General features: G+C 46.1%; 2 protein-coding genes across 2 annotated transcripts in view; one reads left to right on the forward strand and one right to left on the reverse strand.

Annotated features, from left to right (window-relative positions):
* The window catches only part of LOC306835072 (uncharacterized protein), a 333,943-nt gene that overhangs the window by 173,331 nt on the left and 133,303 nt on the right, over positions 1-27,309 (reverse strand). Inside the window, exon 6 of the mRNA XM_079361481.1 lies at positions 17,163-17,336. Coding sequence (XP_079217607.1) covers positions 17,163-17,336 — 174 coding nt within the window. The remainder of the gene's footprint in view (positions 1-17,162; positions 17,337-27,309) is intronic.
* Positions 18,716-27,309, forward strand: part of LOC306835073 (NLR family CARD domain-containing protein 3-like) — a 276,939-nt gene continuing 268,345 nt past the window's right edge. Inside the window, exon 1 of the mRNA XM_079361482.1 lies at positions 18,716-18,897. Within this exon, the coding sequence (XP_079217608.1) occupies positions 18,802-18,897 (96 nt within the window). The 5' untranslated portion in view covers positions 18,716-18,801. The remainder of the gene's footprint in view (positions 18,898-27,309) is intronic.

The following is a 27,309-nucleotide window of genomic DNA, read 5'->3' on the forward strand; positions in this document are numbered from 1 at the left end:
ACACCACAGCTTCTCTCCTGAGGCCGTTATTCCTCTAATCCTGCCTGTTTCTGCTCTCTATCACATCTAACAGGTTCAGAATAATAAGCCAGCACACCATTATATGTAAAGGAATACATGTTTTCTTCCTCTTTATTGACGGGAGTGACACTCAGATCCATGATTTTCCATGTTAAACAGACGGGGATTCAGCAGGACTTATGTTACGTCACAGCCGAATGTGGAAGTAAAGAGCAAAGACTAAAACGTCTCCAGGAGACCCTGTGGGTTATTCATTTCTGAATTTCTTTAAACACAGTATTGGTAACATATTTTCATATGATTAGTTAACTTTTGTCTTTAACCTGCAATATGCTCTTTAAAGGGATCAGATGATCCAGGATCAGATGATCCGGCTCACTTTGATCCTGTTTGGATCACCAAACAGGATCAGTTCAGATTTAAGGATGATCAAATCCAGATGATCTTTTTTAGTCACTTCTTTTTGATTGGTGAGATCAGCACAATACAGACATTACAGAAGGAGGTCCATTATCCCCCCCCCCCATTACCAGGCCCCCCAACCATGAAACAGAGCAGCTGGACAGAGTGAACAGAGTCAGCTGATCTTCAGTTAGCAGTGTTTCTCAGACCCACACATCACACAGAGACACTGAAGAACCAGACCAGATCCAGAACCCAGGATAGAGAGGTTCAGTGAATGTGGTGTTGAAGGTGTGGAGGTGGATCAGTGTGTCAGAGGAGACTCTGTAGAAGGACAGAGAGCCAGCAGGACAGTCCACATACACTGCTACTCTGTGAGAGACAGACGAGGAGGAGGAGGAGGAGGAGGAGGAGGAGGAGGAGGAGGAGGAGGAGGAGGAGGAGGAGATGTCTGTTCTTCTCTTATTGTGCCAGACACAGTAACCTTCATCAGAGCAGCTCATACTCCAGGACTGATCATTATATCCAAACAGACATTCATTAAAGCCTCCTCTCCTTCTGATTCCTCTGTAACTCACTGATACATCCACCCCTCCTCTCCACTCGACCTCCCAGTAACAGCGACCAGTCAGACCAGTCCTACACAGCAGCTGATGACAGGATTCAAATCTGTCTGGATGATCAGGATATGACTGAAGCTCCTTCACATATGTCACCTTCCTGTTGTTGTCAGACAGTTTCAGGTTTCTGTTCACTGTGTTTGTGTCCAGTTTCAGCTCACAGACGTCTGATGGAGAGAAGGAGACACAACACAGCTGCAGGTTATCATCTGTTCATTCATCAACAACTTTACTGAGAGTCCATCAAACAGTTCATATTCAGCACTGAATGATGTTTGACACCACTGAAATGTAATCATCCACTTCTAATCAACTTCACATGGAGTTACCATGCTGTAATCAAATCCTCATTTTACACTCAATAACTGTCCATTTAAAAAGTCCTCTTCTGTTTTTAAATCCACTAAACTGTCAGATTACAGACATGATGTGTAAATGAACAAGCCCCTGTTATTTGATTGTTTTCAATCAGCTTTATTTGACTCTGTTTTCTAACATCACATCCATATGAGTGTAAACATACAGTAATGATGTGCATTCAATATGGATGTGGTTCATATAAGTAAGTAAGTAAGTAAAATTTATTTATATAGCACTTTTCGCAGGCAGGGGCCACAAAGTGCTTCACAAACAGGGTTTAAAAACATCACAAGCAATATACAGACAGTACAAAGATCATAGCAGCCCTAAAAGAGACTAATTAAAAGCCTGGACAAATAAAAACGTTTTCAGTTGACTCTTGAAAGTGACAACTGAATCAATTGAGCGCAAGGATGATGGAAGTTCATTCCAGAGGCTCGGAGCAACGACCTGGAACGACCGGTCACCTCTAGTGTGATAATGAGCTCGAGGGACCTTCATCAGGTTCTGATCCATAGACCTCAGCGCTCGCATAGGGGCGTAAGGCTGGATCAGCTCACTAAGGTAAGAGGGAGCCTGACCATGTAGGGCTCTGAAGGCCAGAACCAGGATTTTAAACCTGAACCTAAAGGACACTGGCAGCCAGTGAAGGTCTTTCAGAACAGGGGATATGTAGGTCCTCCTATTTGTGCGGGTCAGAATTCTTGCTGCAGAATTTTGAACTAATTGCAGTCTAGAGAGCTCTTTCTTGTCAAGACAAGAAAACAAACTATTGCAATAGTCTAAACGTGAAGACACAAACATATGGATAATGAGCTCCAAATCATTCTGCGAAAACCATGTTTCTAAGTTTGGAGATCTTCCTCAGTTGGAAGAAGCAGTTCCTTGACAGCTGTTTACAGTGCTGGACTAAAGACATGTCTTTGTCGAAAATAACTCCCAGGTTTCTAAGACTAGGCTTCACGGACTGGCCTAGGTCCCCCAAGAACTGCTTAATCCCTGGAATTGAGTCATCAGGGGCGAGAATCAATGTTTCTGTTTTCTCTGCATTGAGATGCAGAGAATTTTCGCTGAGTCATTGTTTGATTTCCATCAGACAATGACGTAGGGAGCTCAGCTTCTGGATCTCGGGCGGCTTAAAAGAGCAGTACAGCTGGATATCGTCAGCAAATAGGTGGAAAGAAACATCATCGAACCTTCGTATGATCTTTCCTAGAGGGATCAAATACAGCAAAAACAAGACAGGACCCAAGACGGAACCTTGAGGCACTCCACACAGCAGGTCCGCAGACTCTGACCTTATTTGGTTGGCTGCTACATTGAAGCTTCGTCCAGCTAGATAAGAAGAGAACCATTTTAGAACTGAACCCGACAGTCCAACTTGATCCCTCAGTCTTCTCAGCAGAATCTGATGGTCTACAGTGTCGAAGGCTGCGGACAGGTCCAAGAGAACCAGGACCGTGGACTTTCCAGAGTCAGCAGCCATCATAATGTCGCTGGACACTTTCAGTAAGGCCGTTTCCGTGGAGTGTTGCTTACGGAAACCAGACTGAAGCGGTTCATGGATGCTGCTTTGATCCAGGAAAAGGGTCAACTGATTACAGACCACCTTCTCAAGGATCTTTGACATGAAAGGGAGCTTAGAAATAGGCCTAAAGCTATTAAGATCTGTTTGGTCTAGGCCTGCTTTTTTTAGTAATGGCTCCACTATGGCATGTTTGAATGCAGTAGGAAACACACCAGTGGACAAAGACAGGTTAACCATTTTGGTCACACACGGGCCGATTTCCCCAAACACTTTTTTAAAAAGCCTACAGGGAAGGACGTCAGATGAGCAAGAGGAGGGCTTTATCTTAGACACCACTGCTAAAACATCAGCAACCGTCACAGTCCTAAACAAGGACCACAAGCTGGAGACAGGCTCAGAAACAGCAGGGGTAACACGAAGAGGGGGCGGGATGTTGTCCTTGATCATCTTTATCTTGTTTGTGAAGAATCTCAAAAAGGCATTGCTGTCAGCTTCACAAAACACGGGGGTAACTGGGGCAGCAGGACATACAAGTGAGTTTATCGTTTCAAACAACACTTTGGGGTTTTTCTTATTTAGTGCTACCAGTTGATGGATATACTCAGATCTGGCATTTTCAACCATCACATTGTATGAGGATACAAGGTCCCTGAGGTAGAGCCTGTGCACCTCAAGGTTAGTGGATTTCCACAGGCGTTCAGTCTTTCGACATAGTCTCTTTAGATTTAGGATGTCTTCATTAGTCCACGGGCGAGCTTTTTCCCTGGTAGAGGAGTTTGTTTTAACAGGAGCCACCTGGTTCAGAATTTCTACACAGTGATTGTTAAAACAGTGAGTGAGATCATCCACATCGAGACAGTTCATGACCAAGACAGGATCAAATAAATGAGAGAAACTATCTGCAGTATTAGCAGTGATAACACGCCTCTGAGACCTGACTGTTGAAGGCTTGGGCTCAGGACAAAAGTGCAGATCAAACAGAACAAGACTATGATCACTCAAATGAACATTATTTACAGACAGGTTTAAAATGTCTAGGCCAAGCGTAAAAACTAAGTCTAAAATATGGCCTTTTTGGTGAGTGGGCTCAGAAACATGCTGCTCAAAATTAAAAGTTTCAGTCAACGTTAGAAGTTCCATTGCAGGGGAAGACGAGCTGTCATCAACATGAAGGTTAAAATCCCCAAGGATTAAAACAGAGTCCAGCTTTATAATAGAGGACAAGAAGTCACTAAAATCCTTTAAGAAGACAGCGGCAGGGCCAGGAGGACGGTAAATCAACACACAGTAAAAAGGGGATGAGGAACCCATCTTAACCATCTGTGATTCAAATGAAGAGAAATCTTGGGACTGGATCAGTTTGCATTTTTGGACCTCCCTGTGCACAATGGCCAGGCCACCACCACGGCGACAGGGGCGGGGCTTCCCGACAGCAGAGCAACCAGAAGGACAGAGATCATTTAAATGAATGAACTCTTCATCTCTCTGCCATAAAGATGTATGTCCATAGTAACTGTGACTTTGATGTTTGTGTGTATCTTCACATGTAAACTCTGTCATTCTAAATGGAGCTTGTTATACAAAGGTTTCTGTCCATACCAACAATATGACGTGTTTCTCTCTCATTTCAACATCTATCTTCTGACTTGGATGTTTCTGTAGACCTGACATTCAAACTCTGTCATTCTGGATATGACTTTGATAACAACATGTCAGACTTGAACCATGTTTCAAACTTTCAACAGCTTTATGTGACATCTTTACATTCAACACTAACTAAGTACTGAGCCATCATGCCCAAGCACTAACACATGTGACATTCAAGTAGCCCAGCACATGACAGTCATGAAATCAAAGGAGTGAATGCATGAATCAATGTCCAACATCAGGGATGGCTAATGGCCAACCACTGTAGTCAACAGCTGGGCCCGAGCTGGGCCCAACACCAGAGACAAGAAGACAGGGCCTTGCTGGACTGACTCCCTACATGCACTTCAATCAAAGTTTCAATAGAAATGTTCTCACTGTCATGGAGGTATGGCCATGACACATTGCATTGTGGGAAGAAAAGGTGAGAAGGCAGAGACGTTCCTCTCACATGGATTATGGATACTGCTGCTCCTCACTGAATCACTGAGTGACTGAGATGAAGAGCAGAGCTCTCCTTCAGTTAGCAGAGCTCTGCCTCCAAGTCTCTCTTCCTCTCACTCACTCACTGATTTGTGTCCTGAACGTACTGAAGAGAACGCTCGGGGAAAATACATGGGATTGTTTTTAGCAGCTTTCAGTTTCCACTAAATTCTCAGCTCATAGCTTTATGATTCACCAGCGGCTGTTCTCAGTACGATGGAGAGCAGAAGGAAACGTTGGGCCGTGTTTCAGCTTATTCAATTCTGATTCACAGACAGAGCTACTGAGAAGAACTGAACACTTTACTGAACTGATTCTACTGATTCAGTACACTGAAAAGAACTGATTCTACCATCATGGAGACATATATTTATCATCTCTACTGACATATTCTTATTCTCTTTGTAATATTGAAGTTTTAGAAAAAACAAAGAAGGAGCTCAAGTCAAATCAATGAAAGAGCAGCCTTGTGTTCTTATTGGAGGACTTATCTGGCTGTCTAAGCCTGTACATTGGAAGGTGCAGAAAGGGCCGTACACTTTGAATGCTCAAGTATTGAAGGTTGTCTGCTGTCAGCTATAAGTGAGATTCTGTTCTCTAATCAGCTGCTGTTAACCTGCGATTTCTGAGGCTGATGACTCGGATAAACTTATCCTCTGCAGCAGAGGTGACTCTTGGTCTTCCTTTCCTGGGGCGGTCCTCATGTGAGCCAGTTTCTTTGTAGTGCTTGATGGTGTTTGCGACTGCACTTGGGGACACTTTCAAAGTTTTCCCAATTTTTTGGGCTGACTGACCTTCATTTCTTAAAGTAATGATGGCCACTCGTTTTTCTTTACTTCGCTGCTTTTTTCTAGCCATAATACAAATTCTAACAGTCTATTCAGTAGGACTATCAGCTGTGTATCCACCTGACTTCTGCACAACACAACTGATGGTCCCAACCCCAATTTTAAGGCAAGAAATCCCACTTACTAAACCTGACAGGGCCCACCTGTGAAGTGAAAACCATTTCAGATGACTACCTCTTGAAGCTCATCAAGATAATGCAGAGTGTGTGCATAGCAGTAATCAGAGCAAAAGGTGGCTACTTTGAAGAACCTAGAATATAAGACATATTTTTATATATAGTTTATAGTTGAAAATTGTATATAATTCCACATGTGTTGGTTCATAGTTTTGATGCCTTCAGTGTGAATCTACAATTTTCATAGTCATGAAAATAAAGAAAACTCTTTGAATGAGAAGGTGTGTCCAAACTTTTGGTCTGTACTATATATACTGTATATATATATATATACACTCAACAAAAATATAAACGCAACACTTTTGTTTTTGCTCCCATTTGTCATGAGATGGACTCAAAGATCTAAAATTCATTCCAGATACACAATATTACCATTTCTCTCAAACATTGTTCATAAATCTGTCTAAATGTGTGATAGTGAGCACTTTTGCTTTGCTGAGACAATCCATCCCACCTCACAGGTGTGCCACATCAAGATGCTCATCAGACACCATGATTAGTGCATAGGTGTACCTTAGACTGTCCACAATAAAAGGCCACCCTGAAATGTGCAGTTTTTGCTTTATTGAGGGTCTGGGGACTCAGAACCAGTCAGTATCTGGTGTGACCACCATTTGCCTCATGCAGTGCAACACATCTTCTTCGCATAGAGTTTATCAGATTGTCAATTGTGGCCTGTGGAATGTTGGTCCACTCCTCTTCAATGGCTGTGCGAAGTTGCTGGATATTAGTGGGAACTGGTACGCGCTGTCGTATACGCCGGTCAAGCACATCCCAAACATGCTCAATGGGTGACATGTCCGGTGAGTATGCTGGCCATGCAAGAACTGGGACATTTTCAGCTTCCAAGAATTGTGTACAGATCCTTGCAACATGGGGCCGTGCATTATCTTGCTGAAACATGAGGTGATGTTCATGGATGTATGGCACAACAATGGGCCTCAGGATCTCATCACGGTATCTCTGTGCATTCAAAATGCCATCAATAAAATGCACCTGTGTTCTTCGTCCATAACAGATGCCTGCCCATACCATAACCCCACCACCACCATGGGCCACTCGATCCACAACATTGACATCAGCAAAGCGCTCACCCACACGACGCCACACACGCTGTCTGCCATCTGCCCTGAACAATGTAAACCGAGATTCATCCGTGAAGAGAACACCTCTCCAACGTGCCAGACGCCATCGAATGTGAGCATTTGCCCACTCAAGTCTGTTACGGCGACGATCTGGAGTCAGGTTAAGACCCCGATGAGGACGACGAGCATGCAGTTGAGCTTCCCTGAGACGGTTTCTGACAGTTTGTGCAGAAATTCTTTGGTTATGCAAACCAATTGTTTCAGCAGCTGTCTGAGTAGCTGGTCTCAGACGATCTTGGAGGTGAACCTGCTGGATGTGGAGGTCCTGGGCTGGTGTGGTTACACGTGGTCTGCGGTTGTGAGGCCGGTTGGATGTACTGCCATATTCTCTGAAACGCCTTTGGAGACGGCTTATGGTGGAGAAATGAACATTCAATGCCCGAGCAACAGATCTGGTTGACATTCCTGCTGTCAGCATGCCAATTGCACGCTCCCTCAATGCTTGCGCCATCTGTGGCATTTTGCTGTGAGACAAAACTGCACATTTCAGAGTGGCCTTTTATTGTGGGCAGTATAAGGTACACCTGTGCACTAATCATGGTGTCTGATGAGCATCTTGATGTGGCACACCTGTGAGGTGGGATGGATTGTCTCAGCAAAGCAAAAGTGCTCACTATCACACATTTAGACAGATTTATGAACAATGTTTGAGAGAAATGGTAATATTGTGTATCTGGAATGAATTTTAGATCTTTGAGTCCATCTCATGACAAATGGGAGCAAAAACAAAAGTGTTGCGTTTATATTTTTGTTGAGTGTATATATATATATATATATATATATATATATATATAAATATGTATTGTTAAAAAGACGAGTGGTTAAAACAGGAATAAACTTGTGTAGTGACTACATGTAAAACATAAGTAATCATGAAATGCCTTTTCATCCTTTAATCTAAAATCGAATCGTTGACCACTCCCACTAACACTGACATGAAATATCACATCTGTTACCAAAACCAGCTGATTGATCGGAGCCTATTTAAGAATGAAGGGAACATAGACAGGATTGTGATTTAGACAGTAAAGATCCAGCCTTGCTGAAAGGTGCCTTCAGAAGAGAGCTCATCAGAGCGTCACAAGATGTGAAGAAGAATGCACGAACACCTGCTGCAGCTGTATAATTCTCTGTAACCACATATAAGCCCCCAGACACACCGCTCCTTTGATCTTTAGGGGCCGTCTCCTAAAAACTTCTCTGTGTCTCCACTGTATCTATCTATCTATCATATTAACATTGAATGTTTAGCGCATAGCGACGCCTAGTGGTTTGGTGCTGTATTGTTTATGTGAACCAAAGTCCATGATGCCTTTTGCTGTCATTGTTCGTCATTCATTAAAGACATGATCTGAAACATGGTGTCAGAAGTGGCTGGCTAATAGAAACAATAAGAAAAAACGATGGCGAACAACATGATTCCTGCACCGGATGGCATGAAAATGTCCGGGGATCTGGCAAAGAACTGGTAAGTTTTCCATGCAGAATTCGAGGACTTTCTATTAGCCACGGGCCTCAACGAGAAGACTGAGGAGGTGCAGGCTGCATCGCTGAGACGCAAATAGGTAATGAGTGCCGCCATGTGTATATGCACAACATGATATTGATGGAGGATGAAAAGAGATATATGTTCGGTTGCTGCAAACAGGAGACTGATGAGCCTATAGACAGTTTCCTAACTACTAGCCTGACAAGGCAAAGGGAACAAGCTGCGTCGTGTGACTACCGTGGGCTAAAGGATGAAATGATTCGGGATCGACTGGTGCTCGGGGTTGCGAGCGAGGACACCCGAAGGCGCTTACTGTGCGAACGAGAGCTGACGCTACCATCAGCAGTTCAAATATGTCGTCTTGCAGAACTGACTCAGAAGCGGATGAAAATTATGGAAGGCCTACAAGTACAGGTGGATTGTGTAAAAACAGCAGACAAGCAAAAGGAGAGATATAAAACGCAAGACAAGAGAGAAAGAGAGCTACAGTTTTCTTGCAAGTACTGTGGGAACAGCCACAAGCGGGAGAACAGTGTCCAGCCTACAGTAAGACATGTCGAGCATGTGGTGTCTCAAAACACTTTGCTAAAGTATGTCAGGCTAGTAGTAAGACAAAAAAGGTGAATGTAATGGACATTGTTGAACAAGGCGAAGAAGACGAATACGTAGACAATACGTTCGTAGTCACAGAATACACCTTAAATTCAAAAGGGCAGAAATGGTTTGTGCACCTGCGTTTAAATTAGAAAAGACAAGCACTTAATGTGATGAGTAGCAAGGTGAAAGAGAAGTTATCACCAGGAACAGCACTGCACCCCAACACAACCAAACTGAGACTGTACTCAGGACAAACTATGCCAACATTGGGGAAATTCCACACAGAATGCATTCTCAGAGAAAAAGAACATGACCTCGTCTTTCAGATAGTGGAAACTAGCCTCTGCTGTCTGGGGCCACATGCGAGCGCTTGGGCCTAATGACATTCACAATCCCGGAAGAGCTCAACAAAGTAGAGGACTGCACACCTCTCACAAAAGAACAGCTGTTAGCTAGCTACATAGATGTCTTCAATGACCAAATAGAGTCAGTCCCAGGAGAAATACACTTGGAGCTGGACCCACATATACCCCCAGTGCAATGTGCACCTCGAAATGTTCCAGTAGCGTTGAGAGATTAGGTCAAGAATGAATTAGACAAGCACATCAGAGCAGGCAACATCACATCAGTGTGCGAGCCCACGGCATGGATAAGCAACATGGTGACTGTCACAAAGCCAGATAAGATACGGCTGTGCATCGACCCCAGACCCCTCAACCGTGCACTCCTGAGGTCTCTCTATCTCATGCTAACGCTGGAGGATGTGTTGTATGTGTTGTGAGGATATGTAAACTACCCAAAGCTCGCATTTTTACACTGGTTGATGCCCACGACGCCTTTCTACAGTACAGGCTTGACAAGGAAAGCCGCCATCTGATGACCTTCTCCGCGCCGTGGGGCCGCATGAGGTGACGCAAACTCCCATTCGGCGTCTTGGTAGCACCAGAGATCTACCAAAGCAAACAGCATGAACTGCTAGCCGGCCTGGCCGGCATTGAATCAATTGCCAATGGTTGTTGGGTGTGGTGAAACAAACACTGACGTGGAACGAGTCCACGACAACAACCTACGTGCTCTCATGGAGCGGTGCCGAGCCGTGAAGTTCAATCTCAATCAATGAATCAATCTTTATTTGTATAGCGTCAATTCATAACAGGCGTTATCTCGAGACACTTTACAAAAGCAGGTAAAGGACCTTACTGTTTGTCTGATAACATTAACGAAAGAGCAGGTGACAAGACCATGCTCATTGTTATGTTTACAAAAAGCAGGTAAAGGACCTTACTTATGGCTATATTACAAGAGTTGAGATGCCGACTCCCTCAGACACGAAAGCTGTCCAACGCTTCATTGGATTTGTGACATATCTTGCGAAATTTCTGCCAAAGCTCTCTGAGGTCTGCGAACCACTCCGCAGACTCCTGGACAAAGACACAGAATGGCACTGGTTGGCCAAACATGAGGAAGCAGTTCAGGAAATAAAGCAACTAGTCTCCAATACACCTGTCCTACAATACTACGACGTCACAAAACCTGTCACAATCCAGCGTGATGCCAGCATGAACGGGTTGAGATGCTGCTTGCTGCAAGGGGGGCAGCCAGTGGCTTTTGTCTCAAGAGCCCTCACACAAACGGAGCAGAACTATGCTCAAATCAAAAAAAGAGTGTTTGAGTATAGTCTTCGCATGCCGAAGATTCCACCAGTACCTATATGGCAGAGAGATGGTCACAGCAGAAACCGACCACAAACCACTTATCACCATCTTCAAGAAGCCCCTCCTGAGTGCGCCAAAATGTCAGCAAGGAATGCTGATGCAGCTGCAATGCTACAACCTCGATGTGGTGTAAAAGCCGGGGCCAGAAATGTACGTCAGCGACACTCTGAGCCATTGCTACACTGCCACACCAAAGAACAGACACCCACATGTGCGTCATGCTGTGTTTGCTGCCCAGCCAGAATCTGCACAGCTGGACCTAGTGCAGCACCTTAATGTTACTACCTTCAGATTCCAACAGATAGCACAGCACACTGGGATGGATGAGGTACTCCAAGAGCTGAAGAAGGTGGTCCTGGACGGGTGGCCTGACTTGAAGGAGGATACCCCACTGGCAGTGCGTGAGTACTGGCCCTTCAGAGACGAACTGAATGTGCAGAATGGTGTGCTATACAGAGGTCAGTGCATCATTATCCCCAAGGCTCTGAGGGCAGAGCTACTCAAGCGCATACGCTGCAGCCAAATAGGTGGCGAGGCCTGTTACAGGCGAGCCAGGGATACCCTCTTCCGGTCGCGCATGAGAGCTGAAATCAAGGACTTTGCTGCTAAATCAAATTATCCCTTAAGATGGCGGCACGGGTGCACGCAGCAGCTCCTCTCTCTCCCTGCAAACCTGCTATTTTATGTTTTTTGTGTTGTGGATCTTTGTGTATTTGTCCGTCTTCGTCGCGTCCACTAACCCCAAGGCGCATATTCACCCGTGAGGTTCAGCTCGACATTGGAAAAACCACAAATACGGAGATTAATCCAGTGGTAGCGGAAGCGCGACGGGACTGCGGTCTGCTCCGGAGGCCTGGTCGATCACCGACCCCCACTCCTGCAACCAGCCCACAGTGGAAGCGCCACTGTCGGAATTCAAGGAAGCAGAAGAGGGGGAAGCGCGGCGGTATCCGGGCTAGGCTAGCGGCTAGCCCTCACCTGCCGGCTATCCCGATCATCACTCTGGCCAACGTACGCTCGCTGGACAATAAACTGGACTATATTTCCTTACTCCGCACAACTTCCAGGACTGTGAGTGAGTGTTGTGTCTTTGTTTTTGTGGAGACATGGCTTCATGACAGTGTTCCGGACCATGCCATTCAGCTAGCCGGGCTAACGTGCTACCGGGCAGACAGAGAGCTCGTCGAGGGGGGGAAGACCCGTGGTGGGGGACTGTGTGTTTACATCAAGGATGCCTGGTGCCGTGATGCTGTTGTAGTGTGTAAGCACTGCTCACCACTTGTGGAGTTTATGGTTATTAAATGCCGGCCATTCTACCTGCCGAGGGAATTTAGTGCCATATTGCTGGTAGCAATATACATCCCCCCTGGCTCCACCAACAGCAGGAGTGAGGCTCTGTATGAACTCCACAAGCACATCAATAGAGCAGCAGACAGCACACCCTGATGCCTTTCTCTGTCATTTTTTGGTTTTGTTCTGTATTTAATCTTGTTTTAGTTTTCATTATTTCCCTCGTGTTGTGTATGTATGATTCCTAGTGTGGTTTACTTTAGTCCTTAGTGTGCTTCCCTGTATCCTTCTATGTTGTCTGTAGGCTTGTTTTCCTGTTACTTGTGTTTTCAGGTTCTGAGTTTGGCGTTTAATGTTTCCTAGTCTTGTTTTAAGTGTTTCCTGTTTTATTTTGTAATATCTTGTTTTAGTTCATGTCTTTTCATTGTCAGGTTTGACTTTGTACTTGTCCTCAGTGTTCTGGTCTTGTGTTCTTTGTTCCTTGTGTTTCCTGCCTTTGTGATTACCCTGATGTTCCTCACCTGTCTCGTTAGTCTCACCTGTGTCTGATTACCCCTTGTCTATTTAGTCTCTGTGTTTGCCTCAGTTTCTTGTCGGTTCATTGTCTTTGTCAGATGTCGGTTGTCGTGGCCTGTTGTTTCCTCTCCCTGCTCCCTGTGTTTCTCCTTCTGGCCTTTTTGGATTTCCTTTGTTTTTGCTTTTCGGAACGTTTTGGATTTTTCCTCGAAAGTTTTTGATTTATCTTTTGTTAATAAATGTTGGTTATTCCGCACTTGGGTCCTCCTCTCCTGTTTCCTACCCGGAACGTGACATTCTCATCCTGGCTGGAGATTTCAACCATGCAAACCCCAAGAGTGTGCTTCCACAACTTCATGGTCAAGTTTCCCACTAGAGGCAACAATATTCTGGACAATGTTTACACTGTAAACAAAGGGGCCTACAAAGCCCTCCCCCTCCCCTACCTCGGGGCCACAGACCACACCCCTCTTATGCTAATGCCAGCATACAGGCCACTGGTTAAAGTCACCAAACCAGTTGCAGGTACGGGTGTGGCCTGAGGGGTCCACAGAAGCACTCCAGGACTGCTTCTGCCACCAACAACAACATCACCGACCTCCAGGAGTACACAGAGACCGTCACGTCCTACATTGAAAAGTGCATGGACGATGTCACAGTCACCAAGACCTTCACCATTCGGGCCAATCAGAAGTCATGGCTGACAGGTGAAGTTCACAGGCTCCTGAAGGCCAGGAACACTGCCTTCAGAGCTGGGGACACGGTGGGCCTAAGAACTGCCAGGGCCAACCTTATGGTGGCTGGCCTTATGGTGCAAAGACAATAATAATAAGACAAAGGAGATTGTTGTGGACTTCAGGAGAACGCACACCCAGCATGCTCCTCTGACCATTGACGGTGCTGCAGTGGAGAGGGTGAGCAGCACCAAGTTCCTGAGTGTGCACATCTCCGAACATCTCCGAAGACCTGTCCTGGAGCCACAACTCTGCATCACTGGCCAAAAAAGCTCACCAGCGCCTTTACTTCCTCCGCAAACTGAAGAGAGCGAGAGCCCCATCCTCCATCATGCACACATTCTACAGAGGCACCATTGAGAGCATCCTGTCCAACTGCATCACCATGTGGTACGGCGCCTGCAGCGTGTCCTGCCGTAAGACTCTGCAGCGCATCGTGAGAGTGGCTGAGAAGATCATTGGTGTCTCTCTTCCCCCCCTTCTGGACATTTACAACTCACGTCTCACCCGCAAAGCCACCAGGATTGCAGGTGACCCCACCCACCCGTCCTACAGCCTCTTCAGCCTGCTGCCATCTGGGAGGAGACTGCAGAGTCTCCGTGCTCGAACCAGCAGGCTCAAGAACAGTTTATTCCACCAGGCAGTCAGGAGACTCAACTCCCTCCCTGCTCTCCCCCCACGTGTCCCCTCTGCCCTCCTTCCCCCCTCTGCCTCCTTCCCCCCTCTGCCTCCTTCCCCCCTCTGCCTCCTTCCTCCCTCTACCCTCCTACCCCCCTCTGCCTCCTGCCACAGTCTGCCCCTACAGCATCTGACATCACCCCCCTCCACCTCCACCCCCCGCGTGCTCCACTAATTCACGCACTCTAAAACTCTGCACAGCCATTTATTGTTTATGCTATTTGCACTATTTGATACACTACAAGGCACTACCTCACTTCTTAACTTAATCTGTACTCTGTTAATATTGTTAATACTTTAATTTATCCACATACTGCCTCCATGGTGAAATACTCACAAGTGCCCTTGTCTGTCGATTGTCTGTTGTTCGTTATTTGTTGTCCCAAATGTCTTTAGTTAAGTTATTTGTTTCATAGTATTGCTTCTTTATTGCTACTTTTTTTAATTTAAATTTGTGATATTTTTTATTTTTTTAGTGCTCTTTTTATGCACTGCAGGTTTGCACTGCGGGTTGGGGGATTACAATTACATCTGTGCTGTATGTCTAACATGGAGCATATTTGAACCTAACTGTTCGGCTTGCATTGAGTATATCAGGAATCAGCAGAAGGAATCCATGATGTTGCATGAGTTACCCACATGTCCATGGCAAATAGTGAGCATGGACATATACGCCACCAGTTTGCACATCATGGGCAACCTGACAAAGTGATTACGGACAATGGCCCACAGTTCGCATGTGAACAATTTTGGAAGTTTGCATCAAATTGGGGTTTCACCCATGTCACTTCTTTACCCCGCCATCCAAAGTCGAACGGCAAGGCTGAAGTGGCTGTGAAAATAGTGAAATCACTCTGTAAGCAGGCAAGAGCAGATGGCACAGATACATGGATGGCCATACTCCACTGGCGCAACACACCCACAGAGGGGTTAGACAGCAGCCCAGCTCAACGCCTGCTGCCTGCTGCAGCCACATGTAGTCGTTGGAGTGATGAAGAAGCTGTGGTGGAAGCGACGGTTGACAAAATCAATCAATAGATCCGAAATGACAGATCCGCCAGGGACCTCCGAGAGCTGAAGGTGGGAGATCAGATCAGAATGAAGCCTCTCCCAGGTGATCGCACAGGAAAATCATAGGAACATCCTGACAAATATTCACACTACACATCTTGATTTAGATTCATCAGGATCAATATTTAAAACATGATGTGATCATATTTTCATCTGAGCCAGCCCTTCTTTAGTGTGTCCACCCGTCAGTCCACAGAAAGCTTTAGAAGAAGAAGAAGAAGAGCAGTTTGAAGCCACCATGATCCATCAGACTAATCAGCTGTTTCATCAGACTTTATTCTATCTGTTGTGATCAACTCTAAACACATATTTATTATTGATCTTCATGGACTCTAATGCCAGATATGTTGGATCACTGTGTTCACTTTGTTTGTGTGTTTTTATCTGAATTCTAAAATCTTTGAATCCACAAAGACAAAAACAGAAACTCAGTTCTGACTGAAATGTTTCTTTGGACTTGAATTCAAAAGTGACAAGTCCTGTCAACAAATACAAACATCCAAATTTCATGAAGTTCAGCTGGATTTGATCCAAATGCTTTGATGGAAATAGAGTCAAATATAATCCTAGTCATCATTGATGGTTGTCAACACAAACTGTTTGTGTTGTCATTGAAGGAAAGGAGCCTTGAGGGTGGAAGTCACAGAAAGTGATGAGAAGAAAGGAGAAGATGAAAACTCATGTGATGTGAAATATGAAGCAGTCCAAATGTTTCTGTGTCTATCTATATCTGTAGTGTTGAAATGATTGTGAAGTGAAATTCAAAGGTTCATTCAGGGAACTGCTCGACCTTTGACCTTTACTGTGTGCACAGCCAGAAGACGAGGAGGAGAGCTAGCTCATGTCTGTACGTTTTCTCTTTCTATTTCATCACTGTATTCAAGTCTGGATGTTTTAGAGCAGAGAACTTGATGGTGGAGACTCTGCATATTTACATGTTTATGGAAATGACCATCAAATCAAATATAGTTTCTGTTGTTTTTAAATGTGATGAGCTCCACAAGCTTGACCAGGAGCATCCGGCCAGCAGCCAACATCAAAACCATGAATGTCAAAGTCACAAAACAGCATGCTGTAAACTCTGCATTTGTGTTGGATGTGATGAATGGTCATTTTCTAATCTCTGGATTATCACTTTTATTTCAGTTTACATCTTTTATTGTGTAATATTTCAACTCTCATCAGTTTCCATCACCCTCACTTTTATCATCACTTTGTGTTACTTCCATCATCCATGTGCTGCTGTGTTCTGATGAAGAGAAATGAAAACACACTCACACTTCCTTAGACCAGGTTTCAGTCTGTGCAGTCCACCATGATCCAACCTGGAGGAAGAAACCAGATCAGAATCTACTTCATCCATCTTCATTTAAATCACCATCAGTCAAGAAGCAGAGTTCATCATTCAGAAACAGTGAGACAGCTTCTGTGTGTCTGTCTGTACCTCAGTGTCTGCAGTCTGCAGTGTGGATCCTCCAGTCCAGCAGACAGCAGCTTCTCTCCTCCTTCTCCTGGATGATTGTAGGTTAGGTCCAGCTCTCTCAAGGGGGAGGAGCTTAGAGCTGAGGCCAGAGACGCACAACCTTCTTCTGTGATCAGACAGCCTGACAGACTATACACACACACACACACACACACACACACACACACACACACACACACACACACACACACACACACACACACACACACACACACACACACACACACACAGGTCCATTCTCAGCTGTTTTACCAGTAACATCCAGACATAACCATGCAGCTGAACAGAGTCAACTTTATAATCTGATACTGATCAACATTTACTCTGCTGGGAATAATCTGTATCAGCTGCACACTAACCTGAGAGTGTCCAATCTACAGAGAGGACTCTTCAGTCCAGCAGACAGCAGCTTCACTCCTGAATCATGCAGGTTGTTGTTGCTCAGGTCCAGCTCTCTCAGACTACAGGACTGGGAGCTGAGGACTGAGGACAGAGCTTCACAGCTTCTCTCTGAGAGCTGACAGACACTCAGCCTGAAGAGGATTCAGAAGATAAAACACAAGTAAAAACAATTACAAACCATAGTTGTTATTTCTGAATAAAGAGAACTACATTTAACCTGGATAGTTATGTGAGCACGTACAGAGCTTTGTTTGAAGCTTTGATCACAGGCAGCAGCCTCAGAAGAGCCTCCTCTGAAGCAGAGTATTTCTTCAGGTCAAACACGTCCAGATCTTTTTCTGATGACAGTAAGATGAAGACCAGAGCTGACCACTGAGCAGGAGATAATTTATCTGTGGAGAGACGTCCTGATCTCAGGGACTGTTGGATCTCCTTCACTAGAGAACGATCATTCATTTCATTCAGACAGTGGAACAGATTGATGCTTTTCTCTGCAGACAGATCCTCACTGATCTTCTTCTTGATGTACTCGACTGTTTTCTGATTGGTCTGTGAGCCACTTCCTGTGTGTGTCAGCAGACCTCGTAGGTGACTCTGATTGGTCTCGAGAGAAAGACCGAGGAGGAAGCGGAGGAACAAGTCCAGGTGTCCATGTGGACTCTGTAAGGCCTGGTCCACAGCACTCCTGTATAAAAGTGTTGGATCAGGTTTTTTTCTGAATACTTCAGACCACCTGGATGTTGTTAGTTTTTCTGACATCAGATTGACTCCAGAGTTGATGAAGGTCAGGTGGACATGAAGAGCAGCCAGAAACTCCTGAACACTCAGATGGATGAAGCAGAACACCTTGTCCTGGTACAGTCCTCTCTCCTCTTTAAAGATCTGTGTGAACACTCCTGAGTACACTGAGGCTGCTCTGATATCGATGCCACACTCTGTCAGGTCTGACTCATAGAAGATCAGGTTTCCTTTCTGCAGCTGCTCAAAAGCCAGTTTTCCCAGAGACTCAATCATCTTCCTGCTCTCTGGACTCCAGTGTGGATCTGTCTCAGCTCCTCCATCATACTTGATGTTCTTCAGTTTGGACTGCACCACCAGGAAGTGGATGTACATCTCAGTCAGGGTCTTGGGCAGCTCTCCTCTCTCTCTGGTCTTCAGCACATCCTCCAGAACTGTAGCAGTGATCCAGCAGAAGACTGGGATGTGGCACATGATGTGGAGGCTTCTGGATTTCTTGATGTGGGAGATGATCCAGCTGGCCTGCTCCTCATCTCTGAAACTCTTCCTGAAGTACTCGTCCTTCTGTGGGTCAGTGAACCCTCTGACCTCTGTCACCATGTCAACACACTCAGGAGGGATCTGATTGGCTGCTGCAGGTCGTGTGGTTATCCAGAGGCGAGCAGATGGAAGCAGTTTCCCCCTGATGAGGTTGGTCATCAGCACATCCACTGAGGTGGACTCTGTGACATCAGTCAGGGTCTGGTTGTTTTTAAAGTCCAGAGGAAGTCGACACTCATCCAGACCGTCAAAGATGAACACCACCTGGAACTCTTCAGACCTGCAGATTCCTGCTTCTTTGGTTTCAGGAAAGAAGTGATGAACAAGTTCCACCAAGCTGAACTTTTTCTCTTTCAGCACATTCAGCTCTCTGAAAGTGAATGGAAATGTGAAGTGTATGTCCTGGTTGGCTTTGTCTTCAGCCCAGTCCAGAGTGAACTTCTGTGTTAAGACTGTTTTCCCGATGCCAGCCACTCCCTTTGTCATCACTCTTCTGATTGGTTCATCTCTTCCAGGTGAGGCTTTAAAGATGTCTTCTTGTCTGATGGTTGTTTCTGCTCTGTCTGGTTTCCTGGATGCTGTTTCAATCTGTCTGACCTCGTGTTCCTCATTGACCTCTCCAGTCCATCCCTCTGTGATGAAGAGCTCTGTGTAGATCTGGTTCAGAAGGGTTGGGTTTCCTGCTTTAGCGATCCCCTCAAACACACACTGGAACTTCTCCTTTAGGTTAGATTTCAGTTTACGCCCGCACTCTGCAGCGACTGTTTCTGAATAAAGACAGAACTGAGATCAATGAACAGATCCTGATATAGATCACATGACAATCTGAGTTTGAACTTTAAACCTCTTTGTCCTTTTTCTAAAATATGAAATCTGTTCAGATGTTCTTACTGCTCTGCAGACAGTCAGCCAGCTCCTCCTGCTTCATTCTCCTCAGGAAGTGAAGAGTGATCTTCAAAAATGCCTCTTTACAGCTTCTCCTCTGCTCTTCATCCTCACTCTGACTCTCTAAGCATTCTGGGTAATCTGGACTCAGAGCCCTCTGCACTCTCTTCAGCTCGTTCTTCACAAAGGTGACGATGTTCTCCTCCAGCAGCTGGAACAGAAGGAGACACTGGATATTCCCTATAAAGTGGTAGAACTCAACATGTGGTTCATGTGTCAGTCTGAAGGTCAGCTGCTCTAAACACAACAATAACTTAGCATTACATTCTTGTCATGGTAGTTTATGAAATAACACACCATAAAGATGGAGTCCAGGTCTGTTAGATCCTGCTGGTCTGATGGATCTCTGTGAACCTGGGAGCTCTCCTGTTGAACTCTGTGACAGGACATATTACACAAGAAAACAATGGGTCATATATGATGAAGTTCTGAGCCAAGATATGAGTCTTTGAACCACAGAGTCAGAACATTCACTGGATTTTTAATTCTTACCTTTCATCAGCACCACGTCCATCTTTAAAGTTCATAAGACGACCCATAGACTGGTTACTCTTCATGGACACACAGCTGGGTCCAGGAGAGTCTGGTCTCTGGTCCTGCATCCTGATACAAACAAACATCATCATCATCTTTAATCAGATTGTTCCAGTTCAAACTAGCAGATGGATCATCAGTAATCAGGAGGCAGTGTCATGATTCCATCATGGCAGGTCCCTCCTTCCCCTTTGTGTGGTTTGTATTCCCTGTCTGTGATCCTCATGTTTCTTTCTCCTGTTAGTCTCTGTGTATTGGCTGTAGGCGTGGCAACCTGGGGTGGACTCTTTGAGACAAGCCGTGTCGTCACAAGGAGTTCTGTTGGGCCATCATGACCAGACCCTGCATAGTATTATGGAGTCCCTCTCCACTCTATCAGCTAGCCTCTCCCGCATGGAAGGCCAACTCCATATGTCTTCTCAGCCTGGGCTAGCATCAGCTTCTCTGCCTCATTCTGCTCCTCTCTCTGCGGCATCTGGGAGTAGTTATCAGCCTCGCGAACCTTACGTCCCAGCACCAGAGCGCTATAATGGGGATTTAGGGGAGTGTAAGTCTTTTTTGTTTCAGTGCTCCTTAGTTTTTGGTCAGCAGCCACTCACTTATGCTAGCGATGCTACTAAGATAGCCTATGTGCTAGGTCTTCTTACGGGGCGGGCTAGATCATGGGGAGCTGCTTTTTGGAATAGTCCTGGTAAAGCTAATTCTTCTTACGCCGATCCAGTCACAAGTAGCGATTCCAGTAACCGCTTACTCAGTCTTAGACAGGGTTCTTTAAGCACTGCTGATTACTCGGTAGAATTTCACACATTAGCAGCGGAGCTGGGATGGGACGACAAGGCATTGCAAAGCATTTTTTTTAAAGGGCTTAACGAGTCAGTAAAGGATGGTCTTATTGGGAGGACGGAGACTAAGAGTCTGCAGGAGCTAATAGCTTTAGCCATTAAAATAGACAACCGTTTACGAGAACGTCGCAGAGAGAGGGTGCAGTCAGGTCCAGCTAAAACCTTAGGTCCTAACGCACCTTTCACCCAAACCATTCCTTGGCCTGTAAGTTCTAACAAGTCCAGTGAACCGCCAGGGCAGTCTACTCAACATCCGGAGGAACCCATGCAACTGGGTCGAAGCCGTCTTTCAGTGGAGGAGAGAAATCGAAGGTTCAAAGAGAGACTCTGCCTCTACTGCGGCGAACAGGGGCACCAACTGGTTAACTGCACCCAGCGGTTAAACTACAATCCTCACCAGTCAAAGTCGGGGTTCTGGTGAGTCATACAGTGGTCCCCACTCTTCCCCGACAACGTATTAATCTCAAGGCGAGTATTTGTGTTAACGGTACCAGTGTACATCGTCAGGCCCTAGTGGATTCAGGGGCTGACTCCAACCTCATTGACTCTGAGCTAGTCAAACGTTTAGAGACTCCCCTGGTTGTTAATGCATTAAATGGTGATGTTCTAGCTCATATAACCCATCAAACTTGCACTCTGTCCCTGTTGTTAGCTGGTAATCACCGTGAGGAGATCACTTTCCACATTATGCCGTCGGCTAATGCTCCTATTGTTCTCGGCCTGCCCTGGCTCCAACTCCACAACCCAGTCATTGACTGGGCTTCTGGTAGAATTGTGAGTTGGAGTTCATTTTGTCATGCTTCTTGCCTCAAGTCAGCTCAGCCACTGTCTACTAGTTCGTTCCGTGCTTCACCACCTGAACCCCCTGATGTCACCTGTGTGCCCCCTGTGTACCATGATCTTGCTGAGGTGTTTAGCAAGCAAAGGGCTTTATCACTGCCTCCCCATCGACCTTATGATTGTGGCATTGACCTGTTACCCAGCGCCCCGTTACCCACAAGCAGGTTATACAACCTCTCAGCCCCAGAACGCGAGTCTATGGAACAATACATCAAGGAATCACTAGACTCTGGCATCATTCGACCATCATCATCTCCTCTGGGGGCAGGATTTTTTTTGTTTCCAAGAAAGACAAGACTCTGAGACCTTGCATTGACTTCCGTGGTTTGAATAATATCACTGTCAAGAACAAGTATCCCCTGCCTCTAATTAACTCTGCTTTTGAACCCCTGTCTGGCGCTACAGTATTCACCAAATTGGATCTACGCAATGCATATCATTTGGTTCGGATCAAGGAGGGAGATGAATGGAAGACGGCGTTCAATACACCTTTGGGTCATTTTGAGTATCTTGTTATGCCCTTTGGCCTCACCAATGCCCCCGCTGTCTTCCAGGCTATGGTAAACGATGTTCTCCGAGATTTTTTGAACAGGTCAGTGTTTGTTTATCTGGATGACATTTTGATTTTTTCACGTAACCTGGAGGAGCACACCACTCATGTCCGCCAAGTCCTCCAAAGACTATTAGATAACAAGTTGTTTGTCAAGGCCGAGAAATGTGAATTTCACTCTTCATCAGTTTCATTCCTCGGATACATTGTGGAGGGGGGGCAGGTGAGGACGGACCCCGACAAGGTCAAAGCTGTTACGGAGTGGCCAACACCGACTTCCAGGAAGCAGTTGCAAAGATTCCTGGGATTTGCTAATTTCTACCGACGATTCGTGCGCAGCTACAGCCAGGTAGCAGCACCACTTACTCAATTAACCTCTCCATCTGTCTCTTTCGTCTGGTCATCTGCAGCAGAGAAGGCCTTCTTGGAATTGAAGAGACGATTCTCATCAGCTCCCATCCTGGTGCAACCTGACCCATCACAGCAGTTTGTGGTAGAGGTGGACGCCTCAGATATTGGGGTAGGAGCGGTGCTCTCTCAGCGTTCAGCAGATGATCACAAATTACACCCTTGTGCCTTCTTTTCCAGGAAGTTGTCATCTGCTGAGAGGAATTATGATGTTGGGAACCGTGAACTTTTGGCTGTTAAGCTGGCTCTGGAGGAATGGAGGCACTGGCTGGAGGGTACGGAGATCCCGTTTTTGGTATGGACTGATCATAAGAACCTGGCTTACATCCAAACAGCTAAGAGACTAAATTCTCGTCAAGCCCGATGGGCCCTATTTTTTGGCCGCTTTAACTTCTCCCTTACTTACCGTCCAGGAAGTAAGAATGTAAAGCCGGATGCTCTCTCCAGGCAATTCATTCGCAGGGAGGACAAAGTGGTCGAACCTGACACCATCCTGCCTTCCTCCTGCTTGGTGGCGTCGCTGACCTGGGCTATAGAATCGGTGGTGAGACAAGCACTTGTTACACACCCTGACCCAGGTGGTGGTCCGCCTGGTTGTTTGTTTGTCCCTAATTCCGTTCGTTCACAGGTCCTCCAGTGGGGGCACACTTCCAGATTCGCCTGTCATCCTGGTATTGCTCGTACCCTATCCCTTCTTCGTCGACACTTTTGGTGGCCCACCATGAACACTGACACCAGGGACTATGTGAGGGCCTGCACTGTCTGCGCTCGTGGTAAGACCTCTCATCGTCCTCCGGCTGGTCTCCTCCGTCCACTTCCAGTGCCCGGACGTCCGTGGTCCCATATTGGATTAGACTTTGTGACTGGGCTTCCCCCATCAAGAGGTAATACCACTATTTTGACTGTTGTGGATCGTTTCTCTAAAGCGGTTCACTTTGTGGCTCTCCCCAAGCTACCCACAGCTACTGAGATGGCTAAGCTCCTTGTGGACAATGTTTTCCGCCTCCATGGTATTCCCTTGGACATCGTCTCTGACAGGGGTCCCCAGTTTATCTCGCAAGTATGGAAGGAGTTTTGCCGGGCACTGGGAGCTAATGTGAGTTTGTCATCTGGTTATCAGCCTCAAACCAATGGCCAGACGGAACGAGCCAACCAAGACCTCGAAGCCACGTTACGATGCGTCTGTGCCCGCAATCCCTCCTCATGGTGTTCAGAACTATCTTGGGTGGAATACGCCCACAATTCTCTCTCCTGCTCTGCCACAGGTATGTCACCCTTTGAAGCCTCTTTAGGGTACTTACCTCCTCTTTTCCCTGCTCAGGAGACAGAGATTGCTGTACCTTCAGTCCTGGTTAACCTGCGTAGAAGCCGCAGGGTCTGGAGGGAGACTCGGGCTGCTCTTCTTCGCACCCGTGAGCTTAACTGTAGGATAGCAGACCGTCGTAGGATCCCTGCTCCAGCCTATAAACCAGGTCAACAGGTTTGGCTTAGTTCCAGGAACATTCCACTCAGTGTTGATTCCAAGAAACTGGCACCGCGTTTCATTGGCCCTTATGTAATTGAAAGGATCATTAACCCGTCTGCTGTTCGCCTTAAGCTGCCCCATGCCCTCAAGATCCATCCCACCTTCCATGTGTCTCAGTTAAAACCAGTAGCCTCCAGCAGTTTATGCCCTCCAGCCATCGCCCCACCACCCGCCCGACTCATTGATGGCCATCCGGCTTTTACAGTAAAGAGAGTCATGTACGTTCGACGTCGGGGTCGTGGGTTTCAGTATTTGGTTGACTGGGAGGGGTATGGACCAGAGGAGAGGAGCTGGATCTCTCGAGCCCTGATTCTCGACAACTCTCTGATCAGGGATTTCTATCGCGCTCACCCCGATAAGACTGGTGGACCGCCTGGAGGCGCTCATTAAGGGGGGGTACTGTCATGATTCCATCATGGCAGGTCCCTCCTTCCCCTTTGTGTGGTTTGTATTCCCTGTCTGTGATCCTCATGTTTCTTTCTCCTGTTAGTCTCTGTGTATTGGCTGTAGGCGTGGCTACCTGGGTGCTGGCTGCACCAGGTGTACCTAATCTCTTCATCAACACCTGGCTGTATTTAAACCTGGGATTCCTCTGCCTCGGTGCCAGATCGTTGCGTCTACCAGTGTGGTAGTAGCGTTCTTGTGGATCACGGCCTTTTGTGCATATTTATCTGGCTTGGTTAAGCTGGGAACTAACTCCTCTGTGCTTCCTCACTTTAGATCGTTGTGTTTTTGGATTCGTGTGTGTTCGTCACTACCTGCTCACTGCCTGCTGATCTTCTCAGAAGGAACTGCACTACGGGACTGGAGACTCACTTCACACTCGGACCGAGTGTTCACCTCACAATTGGGATTCCTGGAAACATCACCCCCTCCCCCTCACTGTCACTTGTTTATTAAATTGGATACTGGCTTGAACTTGTTTGACGAGTGGTGCTTTTGGGTCCGATCCAGTCGGAGATCGTAACAGGCAGAGCTGAAGTTCTCCAAAGTTCTGTTTCTATTAGAACAGTATCTCACTCAGAATACAGCCAACAGCTGCTGCGGTTACATGGACACAAATAATCTGAATAAATGATCTGAATAAAAACGCAGCATGTAAACATGTCAATCAGAACAGACTGATCTGATCAGGCTCATTCTGATGGAGAGGGGGGTTCATGCTGTTGTTGGGATCAGGATCCATGTACACACTGGATCTGATGGTGTCTGCCTGACTGGGGTCAAACGGTCCTGACTGTTGTTGGGATCAGGATCCATGTACACACTGGATCTGATGGTGTCTGCCTGACTGGGGTCAAACGGTCCTGACTGTTGTTGGGATCAGGATCCATGTACACACTGGATCTGATGGTGTCTGCCTGACCGGGGTCAAACGGTCCTGACTGTTGTTTGGATCAGGATCCATGTACACACTGGATCTGATGGTGTCTGCCTGACTGGGGTCAAACGGTCCTGACTGTTGTTGGGATCAGGATCCATGTACACACTGGATCTGATGGTGTCTGCCTGACCGGGGTCAAACGGTCCTGACTGTTGTTGGGATCAGGATCCATGTACACACTGGATCTGATGGTGTCTGCCTGACTGGGGTCAAACGGTCCTGACTGTTGTTGGGATCAGGATCCATGTACACACTGGATCTGATGGTGTCTGCCTGATTGGGGTCAAACGGTCCTGACTGTTGTTGGGATCAGGATCCATGTACACACTGGATCTGATGGTGTCTGCCTGATTGGGGTCAAACGGTCCTGACTGTACATGTCTGCCCCAGTAAAGTGACGTGTTTCCATCAGAGCCTGCTTACAGTCTGTGATCAGAGCACAACGTCACCAATGATCTCTGAGTCATTATAAAGTTTAGTCTCTTGATCCATGAGGACGACTCTCTCTCACCGGTCTCATCTGGATCATATTTGTGTTTTATGTATTAAAGTATTAAAGTCTTTCATACGATTTCATACAACCTTGTTTTATACAAATATTACATGACGGTAAAAAAGAGTCCACTTTGGAGCGATAGTTGGCGTCTTTCCCAGAGAGCTACAGTAACATCTCTGATATCAACAGATTCATTGTAAACTGTTCATTTGATAGCATTAAAACTGATTCTGCTACGTCTGCCTAAAAACATGTTTATCAGCTGAGACAAAGGATAATGCAGAGTTAATAAAAGTCAGAGCTGAGAAGAACTAATACAGCCTGATTTTAATGAAGCAGCAACTCATTCACAGTTAATGTGTGTTTACAGTTGATCATTAATACTTTTTAATTCTCACCTTCCATCAGCACCACGTCCATCTTTAAAGGTCATCATAAAACCTTTAGACCGGTCACTCTTCATGGACACACAGCTGGGTCCAGGACAGGCTGCTCTCTGGTCCTGCATCCTGATACAAACACACTACATTATTAGTTACTGTGAGCAGCAGCTGAGACACTGATGATGATGATGATGATGGAGTGATGAAGGTGGAGGGATACTGTGACATGGAGAAGAGTCATGGACAGTTAGAGATGGTGATCTCACCTCAGAGCTTCCTGTTCCTCACACAGAGAGGTTTTAGAGGGAGGGACTCCCTCCTCTGTGTCCTCACACTGATCCATAGCAGAGCGCCCCCTGCTGGAAGAGCTGATCTCTGTCACTATGGCAACACTGACCCAGTTCAGCTGCTGGAGTCACATCCAGTCAAAGAGATTCACCTGTGGAGGACACACCTTCATCATCATCACGATGCTCTGTGTCAGTGAGCCATTATTGGATGATAATAATTTATAATAGATATAATATGTCACATGTGAGGACACCTTTAGTTAATGAATCACATGACTGTACAACACTGGCTGAAGGTTCCCTGAACATTGATCATTTGGACATTCATGACTCTTCTATCATTTCTGTCATTATTAGTTCATATTTTGATTTGGCTGAATTCCAACATTTATATTCTCCTGTAAGTCTTGTGTCAGCCAGGCCAGCAGGGGGCCCTCCAGACAAACTCTGAATCACAGCAGGGGCTCAAAGTTTTCAATGACAGTAAGAAAGCTCTCTTAGTACCCGATCACACGGAGACGTTTCTGTAGAAAAGCGGCTCCAGATAAATCCTGGTTTTCCTTTGGAACAGCGCGGGTTCAGGCGCTCTTCTTTAATGCTGTCAGACACATTTTTACAGCAGTTTGTAA

The sequence above is a fragment of the Symphodus melops genome (assembly GCF_947650265.1).
Source record: "Symphodus melops genome assembly, chromosome: 14".
In the NCBI taxonomy this organism is placed as follows: Eukaryota; Metazoa; Chordata; class Actinopteri; order Labriformes; family Labridae; genus Symphodus; species Symphodus melops.